Source organism: Empidonax traillii, unplaced genomic scaffold (assembly GCF_003031625.1).
Source record: "Empidonax traillii isolate 1590-97213 ecotype Southwest subspecies unplaced genomic scaffold, ASM303162v1 scaffold14:size4059594, whole genome shotgun sequence".
Classification (NCBI taxonomy): Eukaryota; Metazoa; Chordata; class Aves; order Passeriformes; family Tyrannidae; genus Empidonax; species Empidonax traillii.
Window position 1 is genome coordinate 2,374,636 of NW_020955207.1, and position 27,259 is coordinate 2,401,894.

Genomic DNA, 27,259 nt, shown 5'->3' on the forward strand with positions numbered 1-27,259 from the left:
CCGGGCTCCCTGCCCAGGAGACCCGAACCCGCCGCGCAGGGGGAAGCCGGCGGGGCAGAGCCACGGCGCTGCCCAGAGGAGCATCATGCTGGAGTCCATCTGTGTCACCGGTGAGTACCGCCCTGGCCGCGCCCGGGAGCGGCTGAGAGGGGTCTCTCTCCCCGCAGCGCCCGAGGGCAGCCGGCGGGCTGCCAGCCCATCCCTCCCTCCCTCCCGGGAAATCATCACCCGGACGGGCACCGCGGGGTCTCGGTGCGTGCCCTGGTCCATGCGGAAGGGGCTCCACACCTGCCTGTCTCCAGGAGAGACGGCGCTGCAGAAGCCCCCTGTGTGAGTACGGAGCGAGTCCTGCGGGCCCTGACCCATCCCCGGACGCTGGGGAGTATGGAGCGAGAGACAGAAGATGCAAGAAAGAACGACAATAAAACTATTACTAATGGTAGCCGGTGTCTGTCACTCTTTGGCTCTGCTCTGTGCTGCGTTTTCAGAGAAGTTAATAAATCCCTACAGTATGCGTATATAAATATCTGTATTATGACTATTTAACGATAATATGGAAAAGTATTTAACGCCACACAAAACTGCTATGTTCCATGCTGCGTACAAGTGGAATGCAGGAAAGCCCACAATACAGTTGCTGCCGCAAAACAAATTTTTCACTTGGATGTTTTCCTTGCGTGAATTTGATGTAATTTCATGTGTCATTACTTCAGCTACTCAAGCCAGTGTTTCTTTGTCATGGGGAAATCTATCTAGAAGAGGTGAAAGTGTCTTAGTGTGCCCTCATTCAGTACTATTACAATCATAATTAAGATCTCTTACAGCTACTCTTGCTCTGCATAATTTATCTGCTGTTCCATCTGTGCATGATATGACTAGCATCTTGCTTCTGGTACTGGGAGTAGAAATAAAGTTCATGGGATCGGTCAGCGCAGCTCTAGAGATGTGCAACAGCAGCTGCAATCTTAAAGGAAAAGATTTCTTGCAAGATAGTTGTTTTGGGTCCCTATCCCTCCATCAGATATTCCTGACCACACCTGTGCTGCAGTAGAACAAGCTGGAGATCTGCTTGGATGGGAGTTCCATTCTGTGCAAGTCTGCGTATAAATCAGTGCCTTATATCCTGAGTCTATTAAATCAATGGGAGTTTGCTACTTGATTTCATTAGGGCCAAGTCTTCACTTTTACTGATTATTACTGTGCTCATGTAATTTAATTTGAAGAACACAAATTTGGAGTTGGTTACATAATACTGTATTTCAGTGTAGAAATGCTCATGCAAGAAACTGCTGGCAAGTCAGTTCATACTTTTTTTGGTTTTTTAAGGTTGAAAGGGTACATCTTATATATCATTGTACTTTCAAAGAAGAAAATACAAACTGCAGAGTTCAAAATCATGCCAATCAGTCCTGTAAATGTGGCAGTTAATGAATCAGACATACAAGCTGTATGATAGCTGAAACTTGCCCTTGATTTTGAAGCTCAGAATTAAAAGTTGAATGACAGACAACACCTTTACAGAAGTAAAGTAAATAGGTGAATATTTTTTGAGGGAAAAAAAAGTCTTGGTCTAAATGTCAAAGTTCCCAACATCATAGAGGCTCTAGTTAATAACTACGATTCTTGTGAAACTAGAAGATAACTCAGTGCAAGTCTTTTTACAGGGACTCATTGACTTATTCTACTGTTAAACCATTTTCATTATAGACAGAATTATGTTATAGTCTGTCTAGTTCAAGTTGCCTAACAGCTTCTGTTTAAAACTGGAGTGTTTGTAAACATTAAAGGTGTTTATAGTGGTGAGGAAATAGAATGTAGGATTCTAGTCAGGTTCTGTTATGCCACAAACAAGCCTATGGCATTGAGAGGCAGTGGAACATTGCAGATTCACATACAACATTTTATGTTTCCTGTTTTTAGCAGAATATTTTTTCTACAGCCCTCTGCACTCACAACCATACAGTCTAGAGTTCATAAACTATAGAGTTCATAAACTACAGGCAGTTGTTAATCTATTCAAATTGTCTGAATATTGAAGATCAATTTTTCTTTCTAATGTAATTGTACCTTTACATAGTGTGGCAAAGAAGGAATCTTGTCACATCTGTATATTTTCTTCTCATCTCTGTTTCAAACTTAAGCATTTATTACTTGTAGACAAATCACGTACATTATTTGCATTTCTATAAATTTGAAAATTCAAGTCAAGGTATTGGAAATTATTTCTGATTCTGAGCAAAAAGAAATTCAACCATATTCTGGCGTGGTAATGGTGAACTGAAAGTGACTCAGACCATTACCTTTCTAGGATAGGAGGAACTGCGTCATGAACATCTCTGCTAAGCACCTTAAGAATCATACTTGCACTTCGGAAAGGATTTGTCCGCTCTGCGTATATAACCTGAGTGACAGCTGCTTGAAAGCTGCAGGAGCTCTCTACTATTTTAGAGCAAGGCCAACTGGACAGAGAGAGATCTGTGCCCACAAATACCTGTCATTAACCTCATTCCACCTATGGAACAGGTATTTAAGAAGCTGCTTAAGCAGTAACTGCCCTGCAGCCTAGAGGAAGGTATTTATACAACACTCTCCAAAGTCTAGAAATTTCTAAATCTAAAATCTAGTGAGATTTTACCACACATATTATTAATTTAATACAAGATTAGCTAAATTTATCAATTTCTAAAGGATGGAGACAAATGATATAATCTAGCTCCTGAATATAACATAAAAATGAACATATTTTTCCTAACAACCAACCACTGACAAGGTTAGACAACATTTGCAATGGTAAAAAGTTCAAGGCTAGTGACTGGGATGCAACTTCCATATGGAAAGTGTTTGATTAGTGCAGAATTATAATGAGATTTTTGATTCCCACATATCCTCTGTTAGCAGTTGGGTTCCATCCCCTTTCCAGTACTGCTGTGACACTGGAATAGCTACATGTACATGAATGGAAGTTACACAGGCAGGGGAAAAACTCTGCTGTTTGCAAAGTCAATACTGTGTTATTTTGAATTGTTCTGTGGCACATGGCACATTTGTGTCTGCAGGATGGATTAAGTCCAGTATGGCCAATTCCAACAGATACCTTGACAATAATGAACTTGTGGCTAGGGCACAACCTGCTCCTTTGTGAGATTCTTTAGAAACACAGGAGAGTTGCCATTGGATGGATGGCTGCCCTGCTAGCCCGCCTTATGGGGTAGCAGAAGCCAAACACTGTGACTCTAAAGAGAAGTAGAGCTCTACTCTGTCCCAAAATGGATGAAGTTGCCATTAACAGAAGGTATTTCTGTCCTTTGGTGCCCTGATTATGCCAAAATGGGGGCAGTCAGCTCTTCTTCCCCCTCCTTGCTTGTGTGTACATCACCTTGCACTCTAAATCTGGCAGATTGTTTCACGTGATATTTCACCCCAGTTGAAATTTCACTATAGGTCTCTAGGACATATGTTTTTATTACTATTTTGTTTCAGGAAAGAACAAAATATAAATAAATGGAAATAAACATGATGGAAAATGTTTTAGGAAGAGGCTATGTTAGTTTTGTCATGAGGGTTTTTTTTTATTTGTTGAGGGACTTGGGGCTTTGTGACTTTTGAGTGTTTGGAAGTGATAGCAACTAAGAAAATCTTTGTACATAAATGTCATGTTTTTAGAGAGGGTCTCAAAGGTAACTGGAGGCTTGGGCTTATATTATTTTGACAGTTTTCTACTGCCAAAACTCAAATACGTAAAGTCAGAAAATTCAGATTTGTGTTTTTAGAACACAAGAAACACGTGTGTATGAAATACAAAAGATAAAACCTATATGATCTATAGCATGATATGCAGGATAGAGTTATGCCATAGCATGGTAATTTTCAATTTGCCTTTTTCATACCATTTAAAAGTAATCTGTAGGCATCTGTCCTTTGGTATCCAGAATTTAAAAGCTGGAATTCACTGCTAAGCTGTCTACGTAATTAATCCAGGTTGATAATCCATTTTCTGACTGGCTATCTTATAGCAGTGTGGTTATCTCAGTAATTTTTGGAACACTGAAGCACGATTTCAGAAGGCAAGCTGTGCAATTAATTGGTTTTATATTCAGAATGCTAGACCTCCATTCCAATCATTTGGCATTGCTAATCCTTGGAAACTCTTGGATATAGCTATGTAAGTCACACTTCCTAGTGAGTTTAAAACACCTGTTATAGCTTAAACAAACATACTGGAGAAAGAACTTAAGTTTGGTGCTTTGAGACATGATGTTGACATAGTCTCAAGTATTATTTTCTAAGTTATTTGGTAAAATAATGATGTTCAGAGGATCTACGCAGAATTTTAGAAAAAGAACCAGTAAAATAGCTTTTGTGAAAACTGCTGTGTTATCTGTTATGATATTTCAAATCTGCCGGATTACCTGTTCATTCTAGGCTTCCAGAACAAATAGGCATGAACATTATCCTTCTTCAGTTGGAGAGAAATTAAGGACAGCCACAGTTAACTTGGCAGCTGAAAAATCACTTTGCTATGAGGTTGTGCATATAAAGTAACTACAGAATTGGGGACAACTATTTTTGATATCAGCCATGTGCATGTGAAACCTGCCAGTGAGTGTTCAGCACTCAATCACCATTTGTGACACTTTCAGAAGAATTCTGGCTTATGATGTTGAGCAATTGTCTGGATATAAATGCATTTATTACTGGCCAAGTGTACTACTTAGCTCTGAAAGCTTGCTGTCACGAGTTTTTGATGTTGGATTGACACAAGAGCTTAGGGGAGAGTGATATGATTTAAGGTCCTTTTGAGTTGTTTCTTTGAACTCAGTTTCTGCTTTTTTCTTTTCTATTTATCACTTCTTAGATACATGTGTGTTATTAGCTCAAATTATTCCCTATGTAGGAACAATAGAGTCTTTTTTACTCCTTGTGACTTTTATGAATTGGTTAGTAGAGAAGGTGAAGTGTTAACGCCATTAGTGTTATATTATTCCCTTGTCTGTATTTTAAGAAGTGGCTGTGTAATTTCCAACTTCAATTTTGTCTATGCCAGTCACATGCTCAAAAATTTAATATGGATTCAGACATTCCAGAAACCTTGGATTTCATTTACCCTTCTTGAAAGTAAGGATTCTCATACTGTAATAGCTGGTACAGTCTGAAGTTAATCTCAAATACTTGCCAAGAAGTACCAGAGTGGTCATCCCATTCTGTTGTCCAAAAAATGTATCTCATTTTGTGTAGTTGTTTTCCTTGTGATGGGGAACTGTGCTTTCTCACCCTGACAGCTCCTGGTAAAGCAAGATAAACCATGTAGGCAGGTTGTCACATATGTGATGAGAACGATCTGACAGAATTTGAACAGGAATGCCAAGGAGCACATTCCTGTGCCAAGCATAGAAAGGGAATTCTCAAACTTACCACAAAACAAAACTGAGTTTGAATAAGATATGTGTGCTTTCGTGAAAGAGAATAATCTAGTGCTTCTATCTCTGTCTTTCCAGTCGAGGAAATACTCAGGCCACAGATTGCCCATTGCATGTTCATGTGAATAGGACCTCTGTCCTCTTGCTTTTTCAGTCAGCATCTTCAGGAGAACTGAGGAACACATGGAACTGACAGAGGTCCAACAGCATGAAATACGTTGTCATGGTGCTTATGTTGGGAGCAAAACCTAATTTTACTGTGAAAATAAAGCTGAAATTAAACTACCATCATTTTTTTCCCCTTGGAAGCATTTAATGATCTCTTGCTAATGTTCCATTCAGAGTATAATTACTGTAGGTAAAGTAATTACGGCTCAGCTATGTATAACTGTCAGATGAAGCTCAAATCCCTTTTGCGGGCTTTAATCGAGCTCCAGCCACATCTCCTCTTCTGTGAATCCTTTCATTTTATGTGCAGAAGTAGAAAGCATTTCTCTGTGGCACGGTTTGTTACTGATATCAGCCATGTGCATGTGAAACCTGCCAGTGAGTGTTCAGCACCCAGTCAGCATTTGTGACACTTTCAGGAGAATTCTGGCTTATGATGTTGAGTAATTGTCTGGATATAAATGCATTTATTACTGGCCAAGTGTACTACTTAGCTCTGAAAGCTTGCTGTCATGAGTTTTTGATATTAGATTTACACAAGAGCTTACTTTTGCCTCACCTGATGTTCTAGGATGAACTGGTTGTCAAGAGAAGGGAACTATTAGAACCAGCGAAGCAGTGTCGCTTCTCTCTAACAAGCCCACACAAATGTTAAATGCAGTTTTAATCCTCACTGATCCTTCCACCCTGCTGCTCTGCACCAGGGACCCGTCTCCCCCTGAAGGCTGTGCCAGGGGTCAGAGCAAGAAAGGAGGGTTCATTCATTAAAAGAACCTCCTTTGCTTCTTGCACTTAGTTTAAGAGAACACTTGAGAAGAAACATTGTTAAGCCAGCTGTTACTGTAGAACAGCTTTGAATAGATGAAATTACCAGTGTTGTCTTAAGGCTTTTCAGCAGCGTAAGTAGCTGATCTTTCTTCTCTCTCCTCTTTAAGTACAGCTTACTGTCTGTATTAAGATTAAAACGTGAAACTGACATCTTTTAAACTTATATTACTATTCATGTGGTGGTGTAAATTGCTCATAATGGCTGGCCCATTCCGAAGTTCTCATCCTTTGCTGAGAGTAAATTCTGTGAATCACATTTTGCAGATGAGATCACACCAGACTGCTTATATCACAGCACAGATCCCCGTGGGACTTCACTGTAAATACTGCTCACATACTCCTGTACAGTTTCCTATTTTTTAAGTTTTTCTTTATCCATACAGAAAGCCTCCCTTGCACAATAAAGACCAATCAGATTTTGCTCAAAACTAAACATTTGTTAATGTTACAGTAAATATGCATGAAATCCCAAAGAGTCTTGTGTTAAATAACTTAGTTCTGAGCTACAGTGTAGCTGTGCATGGAGATCCAGCTAAACAAGTATTTCATGCTTGCAAGTCCCAGTCTAAATGTTCAGAAGTGATATGCACACTCAATTCTCCCCTATGTCTAAAGGTCAAGATTGTGTTTCATTTTTGTTGCAGTTTTGAGTCCTCAAGATTTGTATCGCTGTGTGAACCAATCAAATTTCTCCTCATCTTTTTCTTTTTTTTTTCTTCCCTCCCCCAAATGCAGAAAAACTTCACTGGCCTAAGACAGAGCTTTCTAGGAAATCAATCCTGAGCCTGGAAGTACATAAGCTGAACATTAATAATGAAAACAGCCTCCAGCATCCGCCTTCTGGGATCCTTAAGGACATTTTCACGACAGGAACCAGTAGCTACAATGTCCTTCTACAGAGCAAGGAGGAGAAAAAACACCACGCCCAAAAGCAGGCAGCTGCTCACCACAAGAAGCACAGGAAAACCTCCAAGGGTTCTACCAGCCTGCGAAGCAACGAGCACCGCAAAGTCAAAGCCCTGCTACCCTTGCTCAGCAGTGGGTGGTACTGCACAAACAGACAGCCCTCCATCATCGTCACTAGCCCAGTGGCTACCAGTGTGAAGTTTACAAACAGCATTTCAGTTGCAGGGAGCAGCACAGGACTGCCACCTCGACCCAGAAGTAGAACTAAGAGGCATTTTAATCTGACAAAGCCAAAGCAATCACAGTCCTCAAAAAACAAGGGAAAAGAAGGCGATGTGTCTGGCCAAAAACTCTGTTTACTAACTGCAATCAAGCCCTCCAATGTGGAGAAAGAGAAGATTAAATTCTTCAACTCAGATTTCACATACAATCCTCAGTTTGAATATGAAAACCCTGCTCTGCCAAATGTGTTAGCTAAGCACAGCCATGCATCTGACAGATTTCTTAAGCAGGTATAGTTCCTTTTTTCCCTCCTATTCCGCTGATTACTTCTTCCTACACCTGGATAGTATTTGACTTTTTTGTACGATGTAATTTCTCCTTATCATCCTCCCCTACTGTTTGAAAAATGCATCAAAGATGAGAATGCAATAGTAAAACTGAAATAAAATATTTTTTGTTAAACAATTAAAACCTTCCTAAAATTTACAGAATTTTGTAGGATAAAGGTGCAGTTCCTTATAGTTGGGCTTACATGAAACAGAATTTAAAGCAAGACAGTTTTTTAGGCAATGAAGCAGAATCTAGTACAGGAAAAATACAGCGCCTGAATAGGCAGAGGAATAAAGTAGCACTGGAACTCTGCCAATCCGCTTGGTGGCACAGGGATTTGGAGAGGATAGGAATTATTTGAGGTCATCCTTATTGGATAAGCGTATTTTGATATTCCTTGTTTTAATCAACTTTGAAAGGATATGCATATACATTAGAGTCACTCAAGCAGCAGATTCCATTCCAGAAAGAGGTAAAACTACAAACCTCTCCTTTTTTTTTTTTTTTTTTTCCCCTCCATACTATGGAGCCACACTGGTAATACAGCTACAGACATTCCCAACTGCTTCAGCTTCCTACCTGAATAAGAAAAAAGTCCCAAACAACAACAAAAGCCTTCCTTTCAACTTTGACCTAAGTGACAAAAACTGCTGCTTATCTATAAAATAGCAGAAGCAGTACTCTTCCCACTTTTGCTATTTTTAAATGGTTTAGAAGGATCTTATTTAAGTCTGACAAGTTTTTCTAAATAGACAATCTTATGTTTCAAGTGATACTTAACTTGGGAAGACATCCTGCCATTCCATGAGCTTTACTTCTTTGTGATATGAATATTTCACTTAAAAACTCCCAAAATTCCTGGTGAAAGGGTACATGAATTAAAATACCATAGAATCTAAGAACTGATACTTGACTTGTGAACAGAGTGACTTTGTTTTTTTAGAATCCAAGAATGCACGGAAGTGTTATATGCCCATTAAATCACTGTATTGGTGGTCTTGGTCTGCATTTTCACTTTGAAAATATCTGTATATTTTAAAAACTCAGTTTCTTGGTTTTCATTAAAAATTTATTTTCTTTCTGAGAACAGCCGTTCTATTCTTACAATCCATATTCCACACTTCTGAACAACCAACTAAATCATACTGACACCAAATAAAACTGCTCCTTAACTGGAGCTTTTTAACAAGTTTCCTGTTGATTTTTATAGCAATATTAGCAAGATTAATCACAGATTACAGCAAATCAACAATAACTAATTTGCCAAGCTGAATTTAATACAAATTATCCCTTTCAGTGTGGCCTAGCAGAGCCTTAAAAGTTATTTTATGCATGCTCATTTTCTGGATCAAGCTTGTAATTTGCTTACCCTTCGTTTAATAAAGCCCCCCTACACCTAAATAATGAATATTTTAATAATGAATAATTCCTCAATATTATTCTGATTTGTAACTCTGCCTTTTTCCCTGTCCATAAAAAGCCTGGGAAAATAAAGTCTTCGTAATAGCTTTATAAAAGCGGTGAAGGATTTAATATTCAATGAAGCATGATACTTCTGAAAATTAGCAACGAGGAGGTAAAATGCTTCACAAGATTTAGTTTAAGTCTCTAGAAGAGCATTTATTCAAAGTTCATCTCCTAAAAATACTGAACAAAAATATCTTGCACTTAAAAATTACTAAACCAGCAGCTTTAACACAGCTCCAAGCCCAGCAGGTGTCACTCTCTCTTTTTTATCTACAACTAGCTTTAGAAATTTTCATCTCCACGCAAATTTAAATTTAATTTCATGCAAATTCACTATCCTGAAAAAGCAACACTAATCAAAATTTTAATCAGCAAGTACTGTAGGAGCACTTGCTTTTCCTCATTGCTATTTTTTTTCCCCACGCAGATTTTACTTGTCGGAGGAAACATGTAGACATCATATAGGAAGTTCAGTTCAGGAAAGATGACTTCACTTGCAAAAAAATACTCATAGTATCAAAAATTGGGTCTGAAGTAAAAACACAACTATGCACAGTCATCCTGCAAGAGGATGAATTCAGGTTTTGTTTTTTTGCTTGCTTGTTTTTACCAGTTTTGGCTTTTATTTATTGTTGTACTTATTTTAGAAAGCTTTGCTATCTGTGAACAGAATTATTCTCATTTTATTTTACAAAGAGTGCTCACTGCAACTTACACGTGCTTGCTCTTTTATGAATAAAAAGCTGTAAACCCAGGTTTTTACTGAGAGAACTCACCATTTTTAAAGGGGGCTTTTAGGTTACTTCAGTGACACGAACTCAAAACCTGACATTTCAGAATTTTAGAGGATTTTTAATAATTTCAAAAATATTTTTACCCACAGCTATGCATATCCTGCTGGGACATTAAAACAGATTGTGTTTTCTTATTACCCTTTCTGCTTTTGTGTGTATCTATGAAATTGGTTAATATAGCATTACTGCAATATGTCTGGAAGACAAATCACGCTCTGCCCCATTTATTTGGGTTTTTTGAAGGCAAAGAACACTGTGGTTTTGCAATCCATTAACACAGCAGTGCTGGAATGAGGAACACAGGGGCTTGTGAGCACTTACTTTGTCCCTGTGCCTCTACTTAAAGATTTTAATCTTGAGCACAGCCCAATAGTTTTATTGGTTGGCTTTTCACAGGCATAGAGAAAACATTGTTGAGTTACATTTTAAAAATACTAGTTTTAGTGTCTTTCTTCTCATATTTTGTTTTGTTTCTTTACTTCTCTCTGCTTTATGTTGTTTTCTTCATAATAAGCTTCTTCATGAGTCTCACATGTTCCTTTAGGGAAGCAAACTTGAGAATAAAAAAATAGCCTGCAGATTTGCAGCTTTTCACATTGATTGACATAGCTGATATTTCAGATATTATTTCTCTTATTGCAGTGCTTCAAGTCCTATAAGTTTCTGGCTCAAAATACTTGTCCTTCATTGTTAAGTTTCTTAACACTTTAGCTGTTTGTTATTCTTGCTCAGATGCTAGAGGTGGCAATACTTACTTAAAAGTAATTGTTCCCAGTGTTGCAGAGCAGATGATTTAAGAGTTGCAATTTGCTGAAACAAAATCAGCAAGTTGCAGCTTCAAGTGACCTGTTTCTTTGAATTTACAAGGAGGCAAGAAATCTAATTCTATATATATATTTTTAAGAAATACAAACAAACAACCCCGCCACCACTATTTTGTTGAATGAGCAATCCCCCATGAATGAGTTGTACATCCTCTTCCCTTGCACTCATAAAAATATAGCAGTTTTGACTTAATAAATAAACCAATTACGCCACATTGCAAGTGTTTGTGTGACACACCTTTTAAGGCAATAATACAAGTAGCCTACAATTAGCAAATTTATCAGATGTTGAAAAAAAAAGTTAGGTGGAGCTGGAAGGCTAAACATGACATTCAACACTGAGTTCAACACTTTGCTATGTCCAAGTGATGTCACAGCTTTGGCATGTTGAAGATTCAAAAACATGACACAGTCTGTAAAGAGCACCTAATTGTGAAACAATTCTTTAGTAGTAACAAATTCCCTTCTTAACTAAGATTTATGGATAAGGCATGCTAATATATAACACAAATTAAATCAGGCCATCCAAGTAGTGCAAGTTCCCAGGGTCCAAGACAAACATCTGGTTTCCTCTGGAAGAGACCATAGATCACTTCTGGGGATACTACAGTAGGAGCATAGGTTTATTGCAGAGCACAGTCTCATACAAAAACCAAGCAAGTATTAATTTTTAATTCCTTACAAAGTAAGGAATTAAACTTCAAAAGTTTTCTATTAAAAGCATTTTTAACATCTCCAAATGACTTAAACATGTTCTTTATCCCACTAAGAACAAGCATGGAAAAGAAAAGCCACTGTAAACACTGAATAAAACTCAAAATACTACAGCTTGAGTGGACTTGCATCAAAAACCTGCACTTACCTCCCTCCCTGCATTTCTCTTGACCCCAAAATTTTATGGCTGTTGATTAAAACTAACAAGTTCAATTTGGTACCTCTTAGTGTTTATGTAATCATGCACTTATATGCATGATAACATGATAACCTCTTAGTGTTTAAATAATCATGCACATAATCATTTCCCCCAGCCAATAAGCTATGCAGGGAGGAAAGCAATGGTGTCTGCAAACCTTGTCTGTCTTGTAGATCTCAGCAGAGACTGTGACCCTTTTGTAGCAGAGCTGCTTCTGAATGTAGGAGGAGCTGACTTGAATGTAGGAGGCTGAGCCCCTTTTCTGACTTGGTCCCCTCAAATTACTCATGAGTGTGTCTTATCAGTATGTTCTTCTACAGTACCTCTCAAGTAACTAAAGCTGCATTCTGCGCATTGGGTGACTTGGGATTCAGAGACCTACTTGGCTGTAAATAATTTGTTTTAAAAAGCCAACACCACTGTAACCCAAACCAGGCAATTAAACATCCTTGTCTCGCTTTTGTTAGTCCTTCTGTGTCATTGCTTTCTTGAGCATCAGTAGAGTTTGCTGTGCAAGGGGGCTTGCTCTGAGACTGCTGCGTCTTTTGTACTCTTTGGTAGTGTTAAGAGAGGTTGAAGCAGACCTTTTAGCTAACTAAGAATAAAAAGAATAGGAATTACTGTTCTTAACCAGTAATGTGGCACAGCCACATAGCTCTTCCTTTCTTCCATTTTTTTACCTGTTCCTGAGATTCTGCTTTAGGAACTGTGGCAATATCAGTATTCTGCTGGCCCAGAGGCTGGAAAATAAGCTCACAGTGGGATGCTAGAATAGACAGGACCTGGCATGCTGGTCTGGATTTTCCCCTTTCCCAGCAAGTTCTTGCAACACTTGACTGAGTCATCTCACCTTGGAGAGAGGTGCAGAACACCAAATGAAGGGCTTGGTGTTGTATTCAGTGCCTGGAAACCAAAAATTTCCCAAAACGTTTCCCCAAGGAACCATTCCCAGCTAAGGTGGTTGTGGCGAGAATTTCAAAACCAGCAAAAGGACTGCGAATGGGGACTATCTCAGTGCTGGGGCAATCTGCCACTCTCCAGAGATTTGTGTGCTGATGGCAATGTGTGTTTGTGATGGCTCTCCCTGTTGTTTCAGTGCTTCCAGAGCCACACCTGCCCACTTGGAAAGAATTATTGAGACTTCTTCTGTTTCACTTGAAACAGAGTCAAGAGAGAAGGTGTTAGGGGTGAGCATCCTTCCTAGTAATTTTTTATTATGTGTCCAGCAAAAATGAGGCTTAAGCTTAATGACTTCCTCAGCATGCATGAGTTCAAACTTGCAACATCTATTTGGACATGGCTGGAATGCCAGGATATGGGTTACTCAGCGTGGCACATAAGTAGAGGAAGCACCCTTCAGTATCTCACCCTTCCCCTTGGAGGTGCAAACTGCATCAGGTTGAGGTGGAAGAGGCCAGAGAGTCTCTGTGCTTCTTCAGGAGGATCTGTCTACAACTTGGACCTCCTTGCTCCCAAACTTGTGCTTCCTGCCTTAGCATGGAAGTCTCAGCTCCAGGGAGTTTGCTTTTACAGACAGCCAAGCAGAAAGCTTAATGTGTGTTCGGTGTTCAGTGCTCATTTTCTCACTGTTCGTTATGGTGAGGTGGTTTTAGAAAATAGCTGCACTCTAAGAAATGTAGGAGAGTCCTTTGGGATAACACCACCTATGTAATGCTGCATCTCATAGTACTAATATATTTATAAATCAAAGCATCAGAATGGGATCTCTAATACAGTTTACAAGCCCTTCTCAAACATCCTTATTGTTATGAACTTTCACACTGAGAAGAAACTGCCCCCTTGCTCTCAAATGGTTTTGACAGTCCTCTGCTTCATCAAACCTTCTCTCATTCATCCCTACTCAACTGTGATCAGCACTCTAGATTTGTCCTACTCTTTTCATAAAGCCTGTAATGTATCTTTGCAATTCTTTGAGCTTGCTTTTTGTCTTTTGGTACCTTTATTGGCTTCCTTCAGCCTATGAATCTCACTTGCCTGTTCTTCTCCATCCAAAGACTTTGCTATCACAATGTCAGAAAAGCTTTTTATCATTGTTTGGTATGAAACTGAACCGGATGTTTCCATTGTTTCCATTCCAAACTTCCACTGGAAGTTTGGTTTGCTGAGAGGCACGTTAGGCGTAAAAATGTAGTGGCCTTGTTCCCACTTATTTTGGAGAACCCAACAACCACATGATCCTTTGGATATGGCCAAGGGTTGCCTGAGAGTGGAATGCTGGTTCACCTAAGATAGCGCTGTTCCTTGGGACCTACCAACAATTCAGCTCATGGATCAACGCCTTCCAGCACTTGAGCCAATGTCCTGGTCTTGTTTGATTTGCTGGTAGAGAGGTGCAGCGTGAGTGCTAGGTACTTTCTGAAAGATGCCTTAAAAACTCTTAAAAAAGGAAAGGAACAAATCCTGGTGGCTTTTGAAAATAACGTCCATCCCTCAGTGCCTGCAGTAAATAACTCTCAGAGAATTGAAAGCCAAACCTTTCCACCTGCAGGATCAGCTGTGTTTTAAGTCACATTATTAAAAACTTCTGAGAGGAATTGCTGTTCTGTACAACCACACATCTGAAGATAGAAAGACCTGTCTCAGAAAGAGAGGGTTCGGGGGACACCACACAGCACAGCTGCTCTGTGTGCTCACTGTGGTATTTTAACGGGGGAGAGGCAAAGCCAAACCATTTGCACTGGCTCAGGTGGTGGCACGGCATTCCTATTTTTACAGTATCTCTCTTGAGTTATCCTGATGCCTGCTCTTAAAATGAAAACCGGAAAAAGAAGATGATGTGTTCTTTGTCGGTGGCTTCTTACTCATGCATTAGGTGCAGGGTCACAGCTGCCCAGACGGGCCCCATCCTGGGAACCAGTCAAGTGTCACCAGGGCCCCAGTGGGTCCAGTGCAAGTCCCTATCAAGTCTGACCTACTGCTGGATTTAGCATGGTGGTGAGGGAGTTTCGGCCGCGCAGGAGGCAGTGAAAGGAAACACGGTTCATGTAACAGCACCAGGTGGCTTTATGGTGAGCCTGCTTCTACCAGAGTCATTCTCATGAGGCCACGCACACTGGCTTTTTGGCCAAGTTCTGTGCTGCTGGGCTTTCCCTGAAGAACTGGTAGTATAGACTTTGAATAACCAGTAACAGGTTTCTGTTCATCCCTCACTTTCTGATTTGCTATCAGTGCTCTCCGGCATATGCCTTCTGCTCCCATATAAATAAAGCCTTAGCATGGAGACTCAGGTGCAGTGGGAACAGAGATCACAGCAATGAAACACAGTAGGTAGATTCTTTGCTTCCAGATTACTTAATGCCCCGGAAATACAGCCTCTTTAAAAAACAGAGAGGGTTAGCTTAATTTGTGCTAAGGTAGGAAATTACACACTTTCTTTGCTCTTGAAAAAGAAACCCAGATCTGACCAGAAGGCCCTTGAAATTTAATAACATGTATTAGGGGCAGACAAAGAAATACTGAATATTAGGTGCAATTTTTTTTGGTATTCAGGTAAATGGTATTTCTCTCATCAAAGAGCTACTGGGCTTTAAGAGTGTGTCTAGCTGTCATTTATGGGTTTCAATAGCAATTACTCAGGGTTGCTTAGTTTCAACTTGAAAAAAAACTAAAGTAGGATTGTTAGTAGCTGTGAGAGATAAAAGATTAATCCAATTTTTGTGGACAATTGTCAGTGTGACAATATCAGAATTACACAGCTGGAAACAAGCATTTTACCAGCTTCATGCACAGATATAAGTGTATAATGTTAAAGAGATTCAGTCTGCAAGATTTTCACCTTCATTACTAGTGGTATTTTCTTAGAAAGAGTGTTAATTTTTTAAGGTAATATCAGGAGCTTCTGTTATCAAATCTGTGAAAAAAAGCTATTCTCTGTAGCTGGACTGTTGCTGGGAAAGAGGTTATTCCACACCACATTTTCTTTGAAGGGTGTGAAATGACATACTGGAAAGCAGATTACTGGGGATGAGCATTTCACACCCCACCAGTAACATCTTCAACATGCAGAGTTCTGATAGTGTTATGGGCATCATGCTGAGCTTTCCACCTACAAGGGCTTGCTTCTAGCAGCAATACATAAGAGAATTGTTGACACCACTCTGTTTGTCTAATGAAACATGCCTCCTTCATTTTGGGGGGCTGTATAGATGTATTGCAGTTTAAATGAGAATTTTAAATGAAAGTTCTGCAAATAAAATTCCTGCTCTCTCTCCTCCTTTCTGAAACAGACACCCATGGTACAGAGGATTTCGTTGTAAGGAGACATTTTTGGTTGAAGTATTATCGTTAAAATTATAGTTACACATCTGCTTAATCATGGATCAGTGTTTCTAAATTAGAAAATACCAAGAAATGAAACGAGGTGACAGTAATAGTTGATCTTTGTAAAATTTTTTTGAAAACCATAAAAAGAAACGTGCTGACAAACTGCAAATGTCCTGGAGACCTGTTATATCTGTTTTATAAGGCAGTTGTACAACATTCCCAAAATTAAAGAGAAAATGGGTATTATTTCACTAGACTGATAATCATCTGTGTCATGCTGATGCATGTGGGTCTAAGATGATTTGATCAGAATCTTTTTTTAGTATTTTGGCATTAATGTACATCTGAAGCTGGTATAACTTCATTGCAGATTGTGTTTCAGCCTGTATTAAATGAGTACAGCTGGATAGTGACTGTCAATGAGTTAAGAAAAGAAAAAAGATTTTGAAATTAAAAAACAAAGAGAGATTGAGAGGGAGAGAAAGAATACATGTGCCAATCTGACATGGAGATCTTACTGCACTGATATTTGCTATGCTTTTGTATTTTATAGTCCATTAACATTATGGAGCGAACATTGCAGAAATATGGAAGCTATGAAAAATTTGAACAGGCCACTGGAGGCAGCTTGCTGACCAAAAGTCGCATCTGGAATCGTGTCAGGAAATACATGGTGAAAGAAGGCTGTCTTGGTGAGGTAAGTCATGCACTGGGTCAGGAAAGAAATATTTATGTAGACCTTAGACATTACACATGGATAGACCCCAGAGACCATCTGGGAGGCCTTTCCTCCATAATTGCAAGAATATTCCTTACATCTTATTTTTCTCATGGCTATACCCACCCTAATGTTTGAACAATTGAAACGATGCAAATTCCTTGTGAATGCTTCAGCCATCTCTCTGAGCCTGTTTCCTGATTCATATATGCTTGTGTTGAAATTCACCTCTTTTGGGAGTACCCAATAACGACACCCTTCCTTCCCTCCTTTTTTCAGCTACTTGGAGACTAGCACATTTCCATTTATTCGTCAGTTCTGCCATCCGTTCTCTTGCATCAGATTATTTACACCAAATGAAAGAGTTAAGGAAAGGCCAAGAAAAATAAGCACCAGCCCAAGAGACTGATTTATAAGAAGTAACACAAATGAAAGTGACATAAGTGAATAAAAATGTCTCAAAGAGGTTGGCTTTTTGAGTTGGTTTGAGTGCTGTTTTTTCCTGGCTTTAACCATCCAATTTGTTAGAGCCCTTTGCAAAAAACCTATTTCCTATATTCAGGATTTAAAAAGACCAGTTAGATGGAGTTACATGGAATTGCTTGGAAAAGTAAGATGAAATTGAATGTTTAAAAAGAGAACTATTTCAAATGAAATCACCAGCTGACACAGTCCAAGACTTGGGTGAGGTCACTGGCAGTGAGCAAGAGGAGTCTGGAATGGGAGATCAAGAGACAAAAAGTAGTTTCCCAGAAACTAGGTTTAATTGGTAAATATAATATTATTAGGAGAAACTGTTAAACTCATCACACATTTTTGTGAGACTATGATCTGACACTGATAACTAGACTTTACCTGTATTTCTAAGAGTGAGGTTAATAAACTTCAGTTTAGAGCAAGCATAGAAAAATTATATGTTTGGTCTTTGCTATGCTTTTATCTCCCTTTGCATTCATTTTTGGCTTGGTTTAACCTCATGGAAGCAGGATCCTACATGCTTATCCAGCAATCCATGTCCTTTTTAGTTAAATGCTTTACTTTTTCTGCAAAAATACGGTTAATACAACATGTTTAGTATGGTCTAAAATATTATGAAAATATTCTCGCTACCTGAAGATATGTCAGTAAAGCTAAGTGGTACCTGTGCTTTAAATCTAAATGCTTTGTGATTTACCTATTTTTTCTGCTTAGTCTTCAACAAAGAGTTTTCCTTCTCCCTCTGAGTCACCTGTTTAAAAAGGCTTTTTGATGTCAAATAACAAAATATTATATAAATATGCATTAATTTCCTTCTCTGACAGTTTTTGTTTTGATGACCAGTTTTCCAAGAGAAAGCAGGAAAGCAAGAACTATATTCCTGTATATATTCCAAAATGAAACAATACCAGCATTTTCATAATATTTCAAATATTATGAAACAGGAAACAAAGTACACAATGCTCCCTCCTCCCATTCATGTGGCTTTAGAATTGCAACTGAAAAGGTTTCAGACACTTAGATATATAGATACCATATCAACTTATGTGCATTTACCTGGTATTTTTCAGTTCTCAGTAACACTAAGATGATTAGACACGGTTCAAAAAATGGAATTTTTTCTAATTTACTGTGCGTATAGTTGCTCCCTGACCCTTGAATCTAGTCACTGTTACTATATTAAATTTTGCGTTAAATTTTGTCTATCCTAACCCTCTCCTAATCCTACGAAAGCCTGAGGTTTTGTCAGCAGCACAGGTGAGCAGGATAAACTCAGTGGAGTCAGAAGGGTCTCTCACAGGTGACTGCTGCTAGCAAGGAAGAGTTGCGAAGGGCAAGGGACCAAAGAGAAATGAAATAATGGAAGGGCCAAAGGAAAAAAGCATGACCAGGAGTGAGAAGAGAGCTCTTTGCTATCTGAACTCTCTCCTCTTCAGATTGTGGTCCATCTCACGGAGGACCTGCTGTCCCGAGCCTCAATGACAGTGGTGAATGGCCGCCCCACTCTCACTATCAATATCTCCACTGCACGAGAGCACTGGCTGGAGGGGATGCTGAGACATGAAATTGGTATGAGCGTGACATCAGTTCTTCAGGCAAAGGGGAGTACTTGCATGCATTCCTAATTCTTTCACAATGATGGGCCAGGCACTATATACATACAGAAGGAGGGAATGTCCCTGTGTAAAGAACCTGTGCTTTAGGTGTGCCAAGGGGAAGGAGAAACCTTTTTATCACTGCAGCATGCAGTAAAAGAATTCCTAGGGTTTATGTGCATTAGCACTTTAGGTCAGATCCAGACTGAGCTTTTGAAGTAAGTCTACCAGCTAGTCCCACTTAACTGCACTGAGGTTCACATGCCAAAAGAATCTTGGAGCAGGCAAAGTAATCCTTTCAGATAATGCTAGTCCAGAGGCTGTGCTCCCGGGCATACCTTGTGTGCTGTCACTGCTCAGGGACATTTTGCTCATGAGAACAATTTAGAGATACTCTGGAGTTAATAAAAAAAAAAAAAAAAAAAAAAAAAAAAAAAAAAAAAGGGAAACAAAAATAGTTTGACTGTTCAACCTCAGCTCCAGCCATTTCACTTTACAAATCTGTGTTTGTTACGGTGCATTGCTTGCAAATGTAGGCAATGCTTCAGGCAGGAAGAATTTACCCAGTGACCCCTAAACTGCTATAACTGCCTTGGTTTTACATTGCACAAGGCGGGCCCAGCCCTGTGGAAAATTTCTACAAAATTTTCAGTGTATCTGTTTTAATTAAGTACATCATATGCATAAACTTGGCTAGTGCCTGATTATCAACTGAAGAATAATCCTTGCAATTGCCTTGAACCACTGTTACTCATATTGTAAGGGGACATAGCATCTCCCAAGGCTGCAGTAGGTCTGTTTAATCACCTTCAGGAGGCAGCATTTCTGCCCCCTTACTTTGATTTTCCTTCCTTCTTGTCACCATGAGGCCTAGCCTATGCCAGAGACATTCAGCATGTAAGACACTCTTGAAAATTCCTTTCCACTGGCTTGAAAAGTCAAGTCTTCCTGATAGTTGTATTCCTTGGGCATTTTCAGAAGTCTCACTTGCAGTCAGCAAGTGATTATTTGCATGGTGTATTTACCTCTGACAAAATTCTCTGTTGCAGACAAGTTTAAAGTTGTCACTTTCCCTAGTTCCAGTCCTACCAAGCTCAGAGCTCTGAAGTGGGTGTCTCCTTATACATTTTATAATTTTTTGTTAATCATTAGATGCTACCATTCTAAGTGCTGCCACAATCCTTTTTTTCTTTCCAGGAACTCATTATTTTCGTGGTTTTAACAACAACAGCCAGCCTTGGTGCAACCGGAACGGACGTAGAAAACATGGGTTAAAACCAATCAACCCTACAGAAGAGGGGCTGGCGAGCATTCACAGTGTCCTGTTCCGCAAAGACCCTTTTCTTTGGAGAGCTGCCTTGCTCTACTACACCGTGTATCAGGCTAGCCAAATGTCCTTCAGCCGGCTTTTCCAGGACGTGGGGAAATTTGTCAAAGACCCCAACACTAGGTGGGATTACTGCGTACGAGCCAAGAGAGGGTGGACTGACACATCACAGCCAGGTGGGTTCCCTGTTTATCTTCTCTTTTTTTGTACTTCAGGGAGGTGTTCAGAACATGCCACAGAGCTCCTTCATCGTGTCACACAGCAAAACTTTTGCAGTACGGAGAAATGGGACTCCACACTTCCTGAGATGAGGTGTCAGGAATTCCACTATGGAAAACAAGGCTGAAAATGCACATGTGTGAGACTTTCAGGCTGAATCAGTACAGGATTTTTTTTTTTTGCTGGAAGTGGAATGTGAATACAAAACTGTGAAAAAGTCCCTACTCACAGCTTGACCTCCTTTCATATTTATTACAAGAGATGCAATGTTGCTGTGGTGATTCACAGACACTATCATCCATGTTTGCTTTCTTTCTCTGGCTAGTGAGTTTTGCCTTCTAGTTAGTTTTTGGAAAGGTTTTCCAAGTCAGGGATATAAATGTCTAGTTTTTTAAAATAAAATTGTTCTGCTCATGAGGGCTACTGAGAACATGCCTGGGGCAAACCTTGATAGGGTAAAATGTATCTCCATTCCTTTCAGGCTGTTTCAATAAGGATCAGGTGTACTTGGATGGCATCCTCCGAATCCTGAGATACAGGGACTCCATTGATTTCTATCTTCTGACAGCCCTTGGAAAGGTGAGCAGACTCATTATGCCCAAAGGGTACAGTTTTACCATTTCAGCAAGCCTGCCTGCAACAAGCTCTGAGTCATTGTGCTTTTTCCTTTGATCTGGAAATCTCAGCTCTGTACAGCACTTTGAATTACACCGTGCAAGTTGCAAATATTTTGAGGTCCTAAAAACTTCTACCAGATTCTCCTCATTCCTCGCTTATGATTTTGTCTCCTCAGTTAAGATTTTATGGTCATATTTCTCCGATTTTCCTCCCTTTAAGGGGTACTACCTATCTTGAAGCACAACAGACTGGCTTGGCCAAGCAGGACAGGTACTATATAAGGTGGTGGTCCTAGCAGGAAACAAAATTAAACATTGGATTCTAGCACATCCTGTTTTAATCTCAAATTTCTCTTACTGGTGGCACCTGTTTTCCAAAAACTAGGGTGTGTTTTTTTTCCCCAGAATGCATGGTATTTCTGCATTCACAGAACATATTTTATGTCCATTCTAACTGTCACAGCTTCTTTGTTGTCAAAATCATCCTAAGAAGTGCAGAAACTTTGTCACACTTCCTGAACCAAATCCTTGGGTTGCTAAGTTTCCACAGTTCATAACGCAGGGCTCATATTCACATAAACTGGGAGTCAAATTGACATTAAGCTTTCATTTAGTGCTGGTATACCCACACTTCTGCCTACTTGGCAATAAACGGGTGATAAAGGGAAGGGGCATATTATGATAGAGGATTTTGGTCCACATTTAAGTTTTGCCTTTACTGTCAGAAACATCCATATTGATAAGCAAGACCTATTTGGGTAACTGAATCAAGTTAGAAAGCTCTGAAAATAAAATTACACTGTCAAATAAGTCTTTATTCTCTGAAATTTCCTTTTGCTTTAAGCCTACTTAACTCCACACAGCTTCTGCCTGCTACACTACTGAACATACACTGTTCCTGTGCTCCCTCATGCCTGTCTCTCTTCAGGGAGTCTGGAGGATTGTTAGGCCACTTCAAAAAAATAATAAGTCATTCCTTATATAATTACAGATTCTACTATGATCCACATTGCATGGCATCCATAGTAAGGGTCTACAAGTAATATAATTCTAGCATATGATAATTTATAAGTGCTTGACTTTACAACTTCTAAAATCAAGGGATCGTAAAGTCTATTCTGAATGTTTTTGCAGCAGACACCTTCTGCAGTCAAACTGGAAATCTGTGTGTAAGAGCAGTGCCTACTCTCAGCATCACAGATCAGTCAAGATCTGCAGAGACCTTTCAATGTCATCTATTCCAACTCCCATGCTTAAGCAGGGTCAGCTAGAGCAGTTTGCCTTGGACCATGTCCAGTTGGACTTTGAATATCTCCGCTGATGGTGACTCCACAACCACCCTGAGTGGCCGGTGCCAGTGTTTTACCACCCTCACCATACAAAAATGTTTTGTATTCCAATGGAATTTTGTGCATTTTAACTGGTGCCCATTGCCTCTTGCCCTGCCAGTGAGTAGCCCAATTCCCATGTTGTCAGGTGTTTATACGCACAAAGGTGTCCCTGAGCTTTCTTTTCTCTAGGCTGAACAGTTCCAGCTCTCTCAGCCTTTCCTCATGGGAGAGATGCTCCAGTGCCTTAATCATCTTAGTGACCCTTCACTGGGCCCATTCCAATATCTCCATATACTTTCAGAAAAGACAAGTTCTGTGAGCATAGAGAACAGGACACATGAAATCTGCTCAACGTATCTAGAAGTGACTAAGGGAAAAACTTGAAGCTTGAGAAAAGATGCTTTTTAAAAGGAGCTGCTTTAAAACCTTTCAGAAAAGAACTGAATATGGGAAGCACTGCAAACCATTCATGGGGCAATCATGTGCAAGTTAATACCGAGGAGAAACAGAATGCAGATCTTGGGTGCACTTCAGTCTAACACAACTACCAGAGTTTTAAAACGCAAAAGCGGCAAAACATCACCTGTTATTGTGTTACCCAAGAAACACATGAACACGTTCCAAAGAGCGTAGGTTTTAGTCTCAGTCTTTTTTATCTAGCACAATGGTTTTAATTACATGTGGTAAGGAAGACAACTTGTTTCTTCAATAGGATGCGATTGTGTTTTTGACCTTCTCAGGATGTCAACTTCTGTCATTTTTTAGCAATTCAAGGACTGGGGAAATACATCCCATCCAAACTATACCACAGATCATAGATAATGTTTCTTGCTTCCAGCAGTAACAGAAACCCCTGAACATATATATGAGGAGGAAAAGAAGTAGAATTTAATCTCATTTGGTACTGTTCTCAGTTCTCCAGGCTGAGAGGAGATGGTATGATTTTGCACAGCTTCTCTGTATCCACTTTAAACAGGTTAATCAGATGTAATGCCACACCATCTTCAAGCAGCAGTATCTTAGTGAACTGGGTAAGCCTTGGTATGGGTGTATGTTTGTTTTTTCAACTGGGATGCATCTTGTCATTGCAACTATGAAAGCACACACACGTACTCTGATGCAAATTCCTTCTCTTTGAAGACTTTGTTCCCATTATCATCAGTGAGATGCACCTGTCCCTATGAATCAGGTTTAGCAATCTGGATTCCAGAGTCTTATCTTTCCAGAAAGCCCTTCCATGCCCCTTACACATTGGTGAATCCTTCATGCTCACTTTAATCTTTTCTGAATAGAAACCATCACCTGCTAAGAAGGCAGGCTGTTTCCAGAGAACCCAGACGGCACAGTGCTCAGCTCCTTAGAAATGTGGGGTAAAAAGGTTGGAAGGAGCAACCTGGCACAAACCTCCTATGATGAAATAGGACTTGCCAGTTAGTAAGCACAGCTAGACTGGTGGGTTTTGCCAGTACATATGCTTCTGTCTGTAGGGTGCCCAGAACACAAAGCAGCAACCACTCAAATTTCATCACGCTGGATCGCTTCCCAAGGAGTCCTGTTCTGTGCTGGCAGGGCAGCCTGTGGAGAGCCAAAGCCTCTGTCCATTCTGGACCACTGTTCACAGCACCTTGAGCTACTGTGACTTTAATCCTAGCTTGTAGAATCATAAGACTATGAAGAAAAAAATATCAGTTTTCATTACCAAAAAAAAAAAAAAAAGGTATTTGGCCTTGTAGTAGCTGGAAAATGTTTGAGAGTTTGACACCTGTACTTAGTAAGCTCTGATGCCAAGAGGCAAAGCCATTCAGCACCCTGCTATTGAATGGGGAAAATAAAAAACTAAAATTGGATGTTTAAGTGTTCTTCATGCTGGTGTACGTTACTAGAGGTGCATTTTAATTTAGCTTTACATAAGCACATTTGGTAGTGAAAATGAAAACATCAGAGTTCAGATCAGCTGGCACCATGCCTTTCCCAAAGCCTGCTTCTTGTGCTATGCCTGTCCTGCACTTCCTTTCTAGTTCCTTAGTCTTTGGCACGGTGTTTTTTCCATTCTCATGTCAATTTTCCCACCTCTTTGAGAAGTGACTCCAGGAGTCACATGTCCTCCATCTTTTCCCTTTCTATTCCTGCAGCTGCTGTAGATCATTCTCATTCAGGTTCTTATGACTCTGTTTACTGATTGAATCAAAAACAGAACCAGGAATTATGCAGGCATTTGCCAAAATTACACTTTTTTGCATCTTCCACTGAAACACACAGTTAGTCCTGTTTTCAAAGGTTTCTCCAAGATTTTAAATTCCCCTGCTCTGAAATATTTTCTCATTTAAAAGAGAGAATTTAGAGCAGCAGCAGAGAAGTAACAGGAATATACAGCTAAACTAACCCATGCCCTTCCTTACAGATCTCATATGAGGACGTGGATCGCCTGAAAGGATTAGCTGTGATTGAGAACATGAGGGTGCCCCACTTTTTGCAAGACCACACCCGGTATATGGAGCACTTGGAAAAGATCATGGAAGTCAACGAACTTACTGATGAGGAGCTCCAGGATCTCATAAATTAACAGTAGTAGCCCACCTTTCACTTACATTGTGAAGATGTGGAAGCGAACTTCCCTGAGCTTGCAAAAACGGACTTACAAGGAGTGGGACAGAAGGGTGGCCAGAATATGTGAAATTCAGAAAAAGCTCCGTTATGTTCCTTTTGCATTGTGATTGTATACTGATTGGTTTTTAAAGGGATTGTGCATTTTTAAAAAAATTTGGCTTAGAAATTCCTGTGCAGTGATCTATCCAATCATTTATACTGTTTTTTATGCTAGGTGTAGTGTTTGGTGCTGTCTCTTGTAATATAATGTTTTTTCCCACCCAGGTTTAGAGGTGGAAGAAAGGAGAAGGAAGAGGAATTCCCCTTTAGTTAACTTGTGTTTGCCTTATCTTTGGTCATAGCTTTCACAGTTCATAGCATAATCTACAGCAGTTCTATTGCTGCATTGCTGTCTGCATAACTTTCCCACTTAGTCATCACTGCAATTAAAACAGAAAGTTTAAGGACAGTGCACAGAAGCAGGTCTTTGTGCCACAGGATCAGAGCTCTGTAATGTTATAAAACGTTTGAGGTTTTTTTTTTTTGTGAGAGAATAAGCATTTTAAAAAAAGAAAAAAGATAGGTATTGCTGTTTCAATTACTGTAAGAAGGTAGCAAAGTTATTTCCCTTTATTTCCTCAAAAAGTTACACTGTTCCACATCTTTATCTGTAAAGTACATGTTTCAGGAAGCTGAATTCTGGAAAGGGTCTGCCTCCTCTGAGGACAAGCATAGCATGTCTAGGAAGTTCAACATGGCAGTTTTTTGGGAGAAGGATCAAGCAGAACTGTGATTTCATGACTTATGTGTTCTAAATAAATTCAGGAACACAGGGTCATGATTCAGGACCGTGGGCAACACTCACTTCTTCTCTGGGTCACCTGAGCCTACAGAGGATCAAGTCATATTTTTGAGCAGTACCTCCATGCTACAGCAACCTTGAGCTTGCAGAGCTTGTTCAAGAAACAAGATGCGACAGGGGGAGGAAAAGAAGACTCACAAGTGCCCTATTCCTGTGTTCCAACAGAAGTGCTGCACCACTCTGAAGCAACTTTACCTCTGTGTTAACACTCGGTGCTATATCCAGGACCAAGAAGAGAAAGCTCCTTACTGTAAGGCTTTCTCTAGTCATGTGATGAATAGCTTAGGTGATGCAGGAGGACTTAATACATAAACTACATTTTCTGATTCCAGAGTATTATGGAATTGTCAAGGCAAATTGAGATTTGCACCTAAAAGTTTTCTGACAAAGGGTTTTGTTTGAGGAGACAGCATTTTACCAGGGCTCCTCTGAACTTCCGGGAAGCAGCTGTGGGAGGAGAGGCTATGCAGGAACTATTGAGAGCCTTGGACAGGGCTTCTGCCCTTTTTTACCCCTCTACTTTGGCCCACTGGTAACAGGTCTGGCATGAGATAAGTGAGTAGATGGAGCCAAGGTTTCCTCTATGCCACATTTGCATGGATCTGAGCCATAGTATCCTATGTTCTTTAAAGAAACAAATGGAATAACCCTCCCACCTTATTTTACATCCATGACATTACCAGTCATGACAGTAAAGTCTTGAGAACACATTTTCTGATCTCTAGGAAAATCTGAGGAAAAAGCTCTCAGTTGGCTAAGAGGTCTGAAAGGTTTATGAATAATCCCATAAAAGCAGCTGCCTTTCAGATACTATGGCAGGTGTGTTTGCAGTGGCTGGCTGGCTGACTGCTTCAAAAAAAGAAAATGCATTCAACAATCACGAATTTACTAAATTTGGTTATTTTCAAGGCAGGGCCCAAGAACAGCCTGCAGCAGCCTTAATTTTGTGTTGTCAGTATTGTTCAGCAGCTGAAAGGCTTTCAGCCTCTGTATGCTGAAATAAAAGCCCTATTTTCTCTCCTCCTCTCCTTCAGGCTGTCTAGTTTGATCACTGGTGACTTCGCCTGCCCAGCTTTGTTTTAGAGCTGCGTAGAGTAGAAACTGTGTTGCAGCAGCCTGACAGGACCCACTTGCACTCAGTCACCCACCTGCTCCAGGGTTTGGCTGCTTTGCCAGAAACAGCAGGAAAGCCACACACAGCTGAAGTTGAGCCAAAGATTGCAGTCAAAAGCTGTCTTTGGAGTAAACTGGGCAGAGATCATTTGAGCTACAGCATGGAAGAATCTGGCTCACTTTTCTGACCCAGAGTTATGCAAAAGAGACAGTCCTTTATGAAAGGGACAATTCTGAGCTGATTTCATTCTTACAGGAGAG

General features: G+C 39.9%; 1 protein-coding gene across 1 annotated transcript; it reads left to right on the top strand.

Moving 5' to 3' along the window:
- KIAA0895 (KIAA0895 ortholog) lies at window positions 1–27,069 on the top strand. Its single transcript, XM_027892044.1, has 7 exons — window positions 1–110; window positions 7,149–7,831; window positions 16,707–16,850; window positions 18,785–18,917; window positions 20,141–20,446; window positions 20,971–21,068; window positions 24,839–27,069. Exons 1-7 carry the CDS (start codon window positions 86–88, stop codon window positions 24,998–25,000), a joined length of 1,551 nt encoding a protein of 516 aa, XP_027747845.1. The 5' UTR covers window positions 1–85; the 3' UTR covers window positions 25,001–27,069.
- The last annotated feature ends 190 nt before the right edge of the window (window positions 27,070–27,259 follow it).

Coding starts and splice junctions, on each gene's coding strand:
- KIAA0895 (XM_027892044.1), top strand. CDS start 86: ATGCTGGAGTCCATCTGTGTCACCG. Junction 111..7,148: donor GGAGTCCATCTGTGTCACCG/GTGAGTACCGCC, acceptor CCCCAAATGCAG/AAAAACTTCACTGGCCTAAG. Junction 7,832..16,706: donor CTGACAGATTTCTTAAGCAG/GTATAGTTCCTT, acceptor TGTATTTTATAG/TCCATTAACATTATGGAGCG.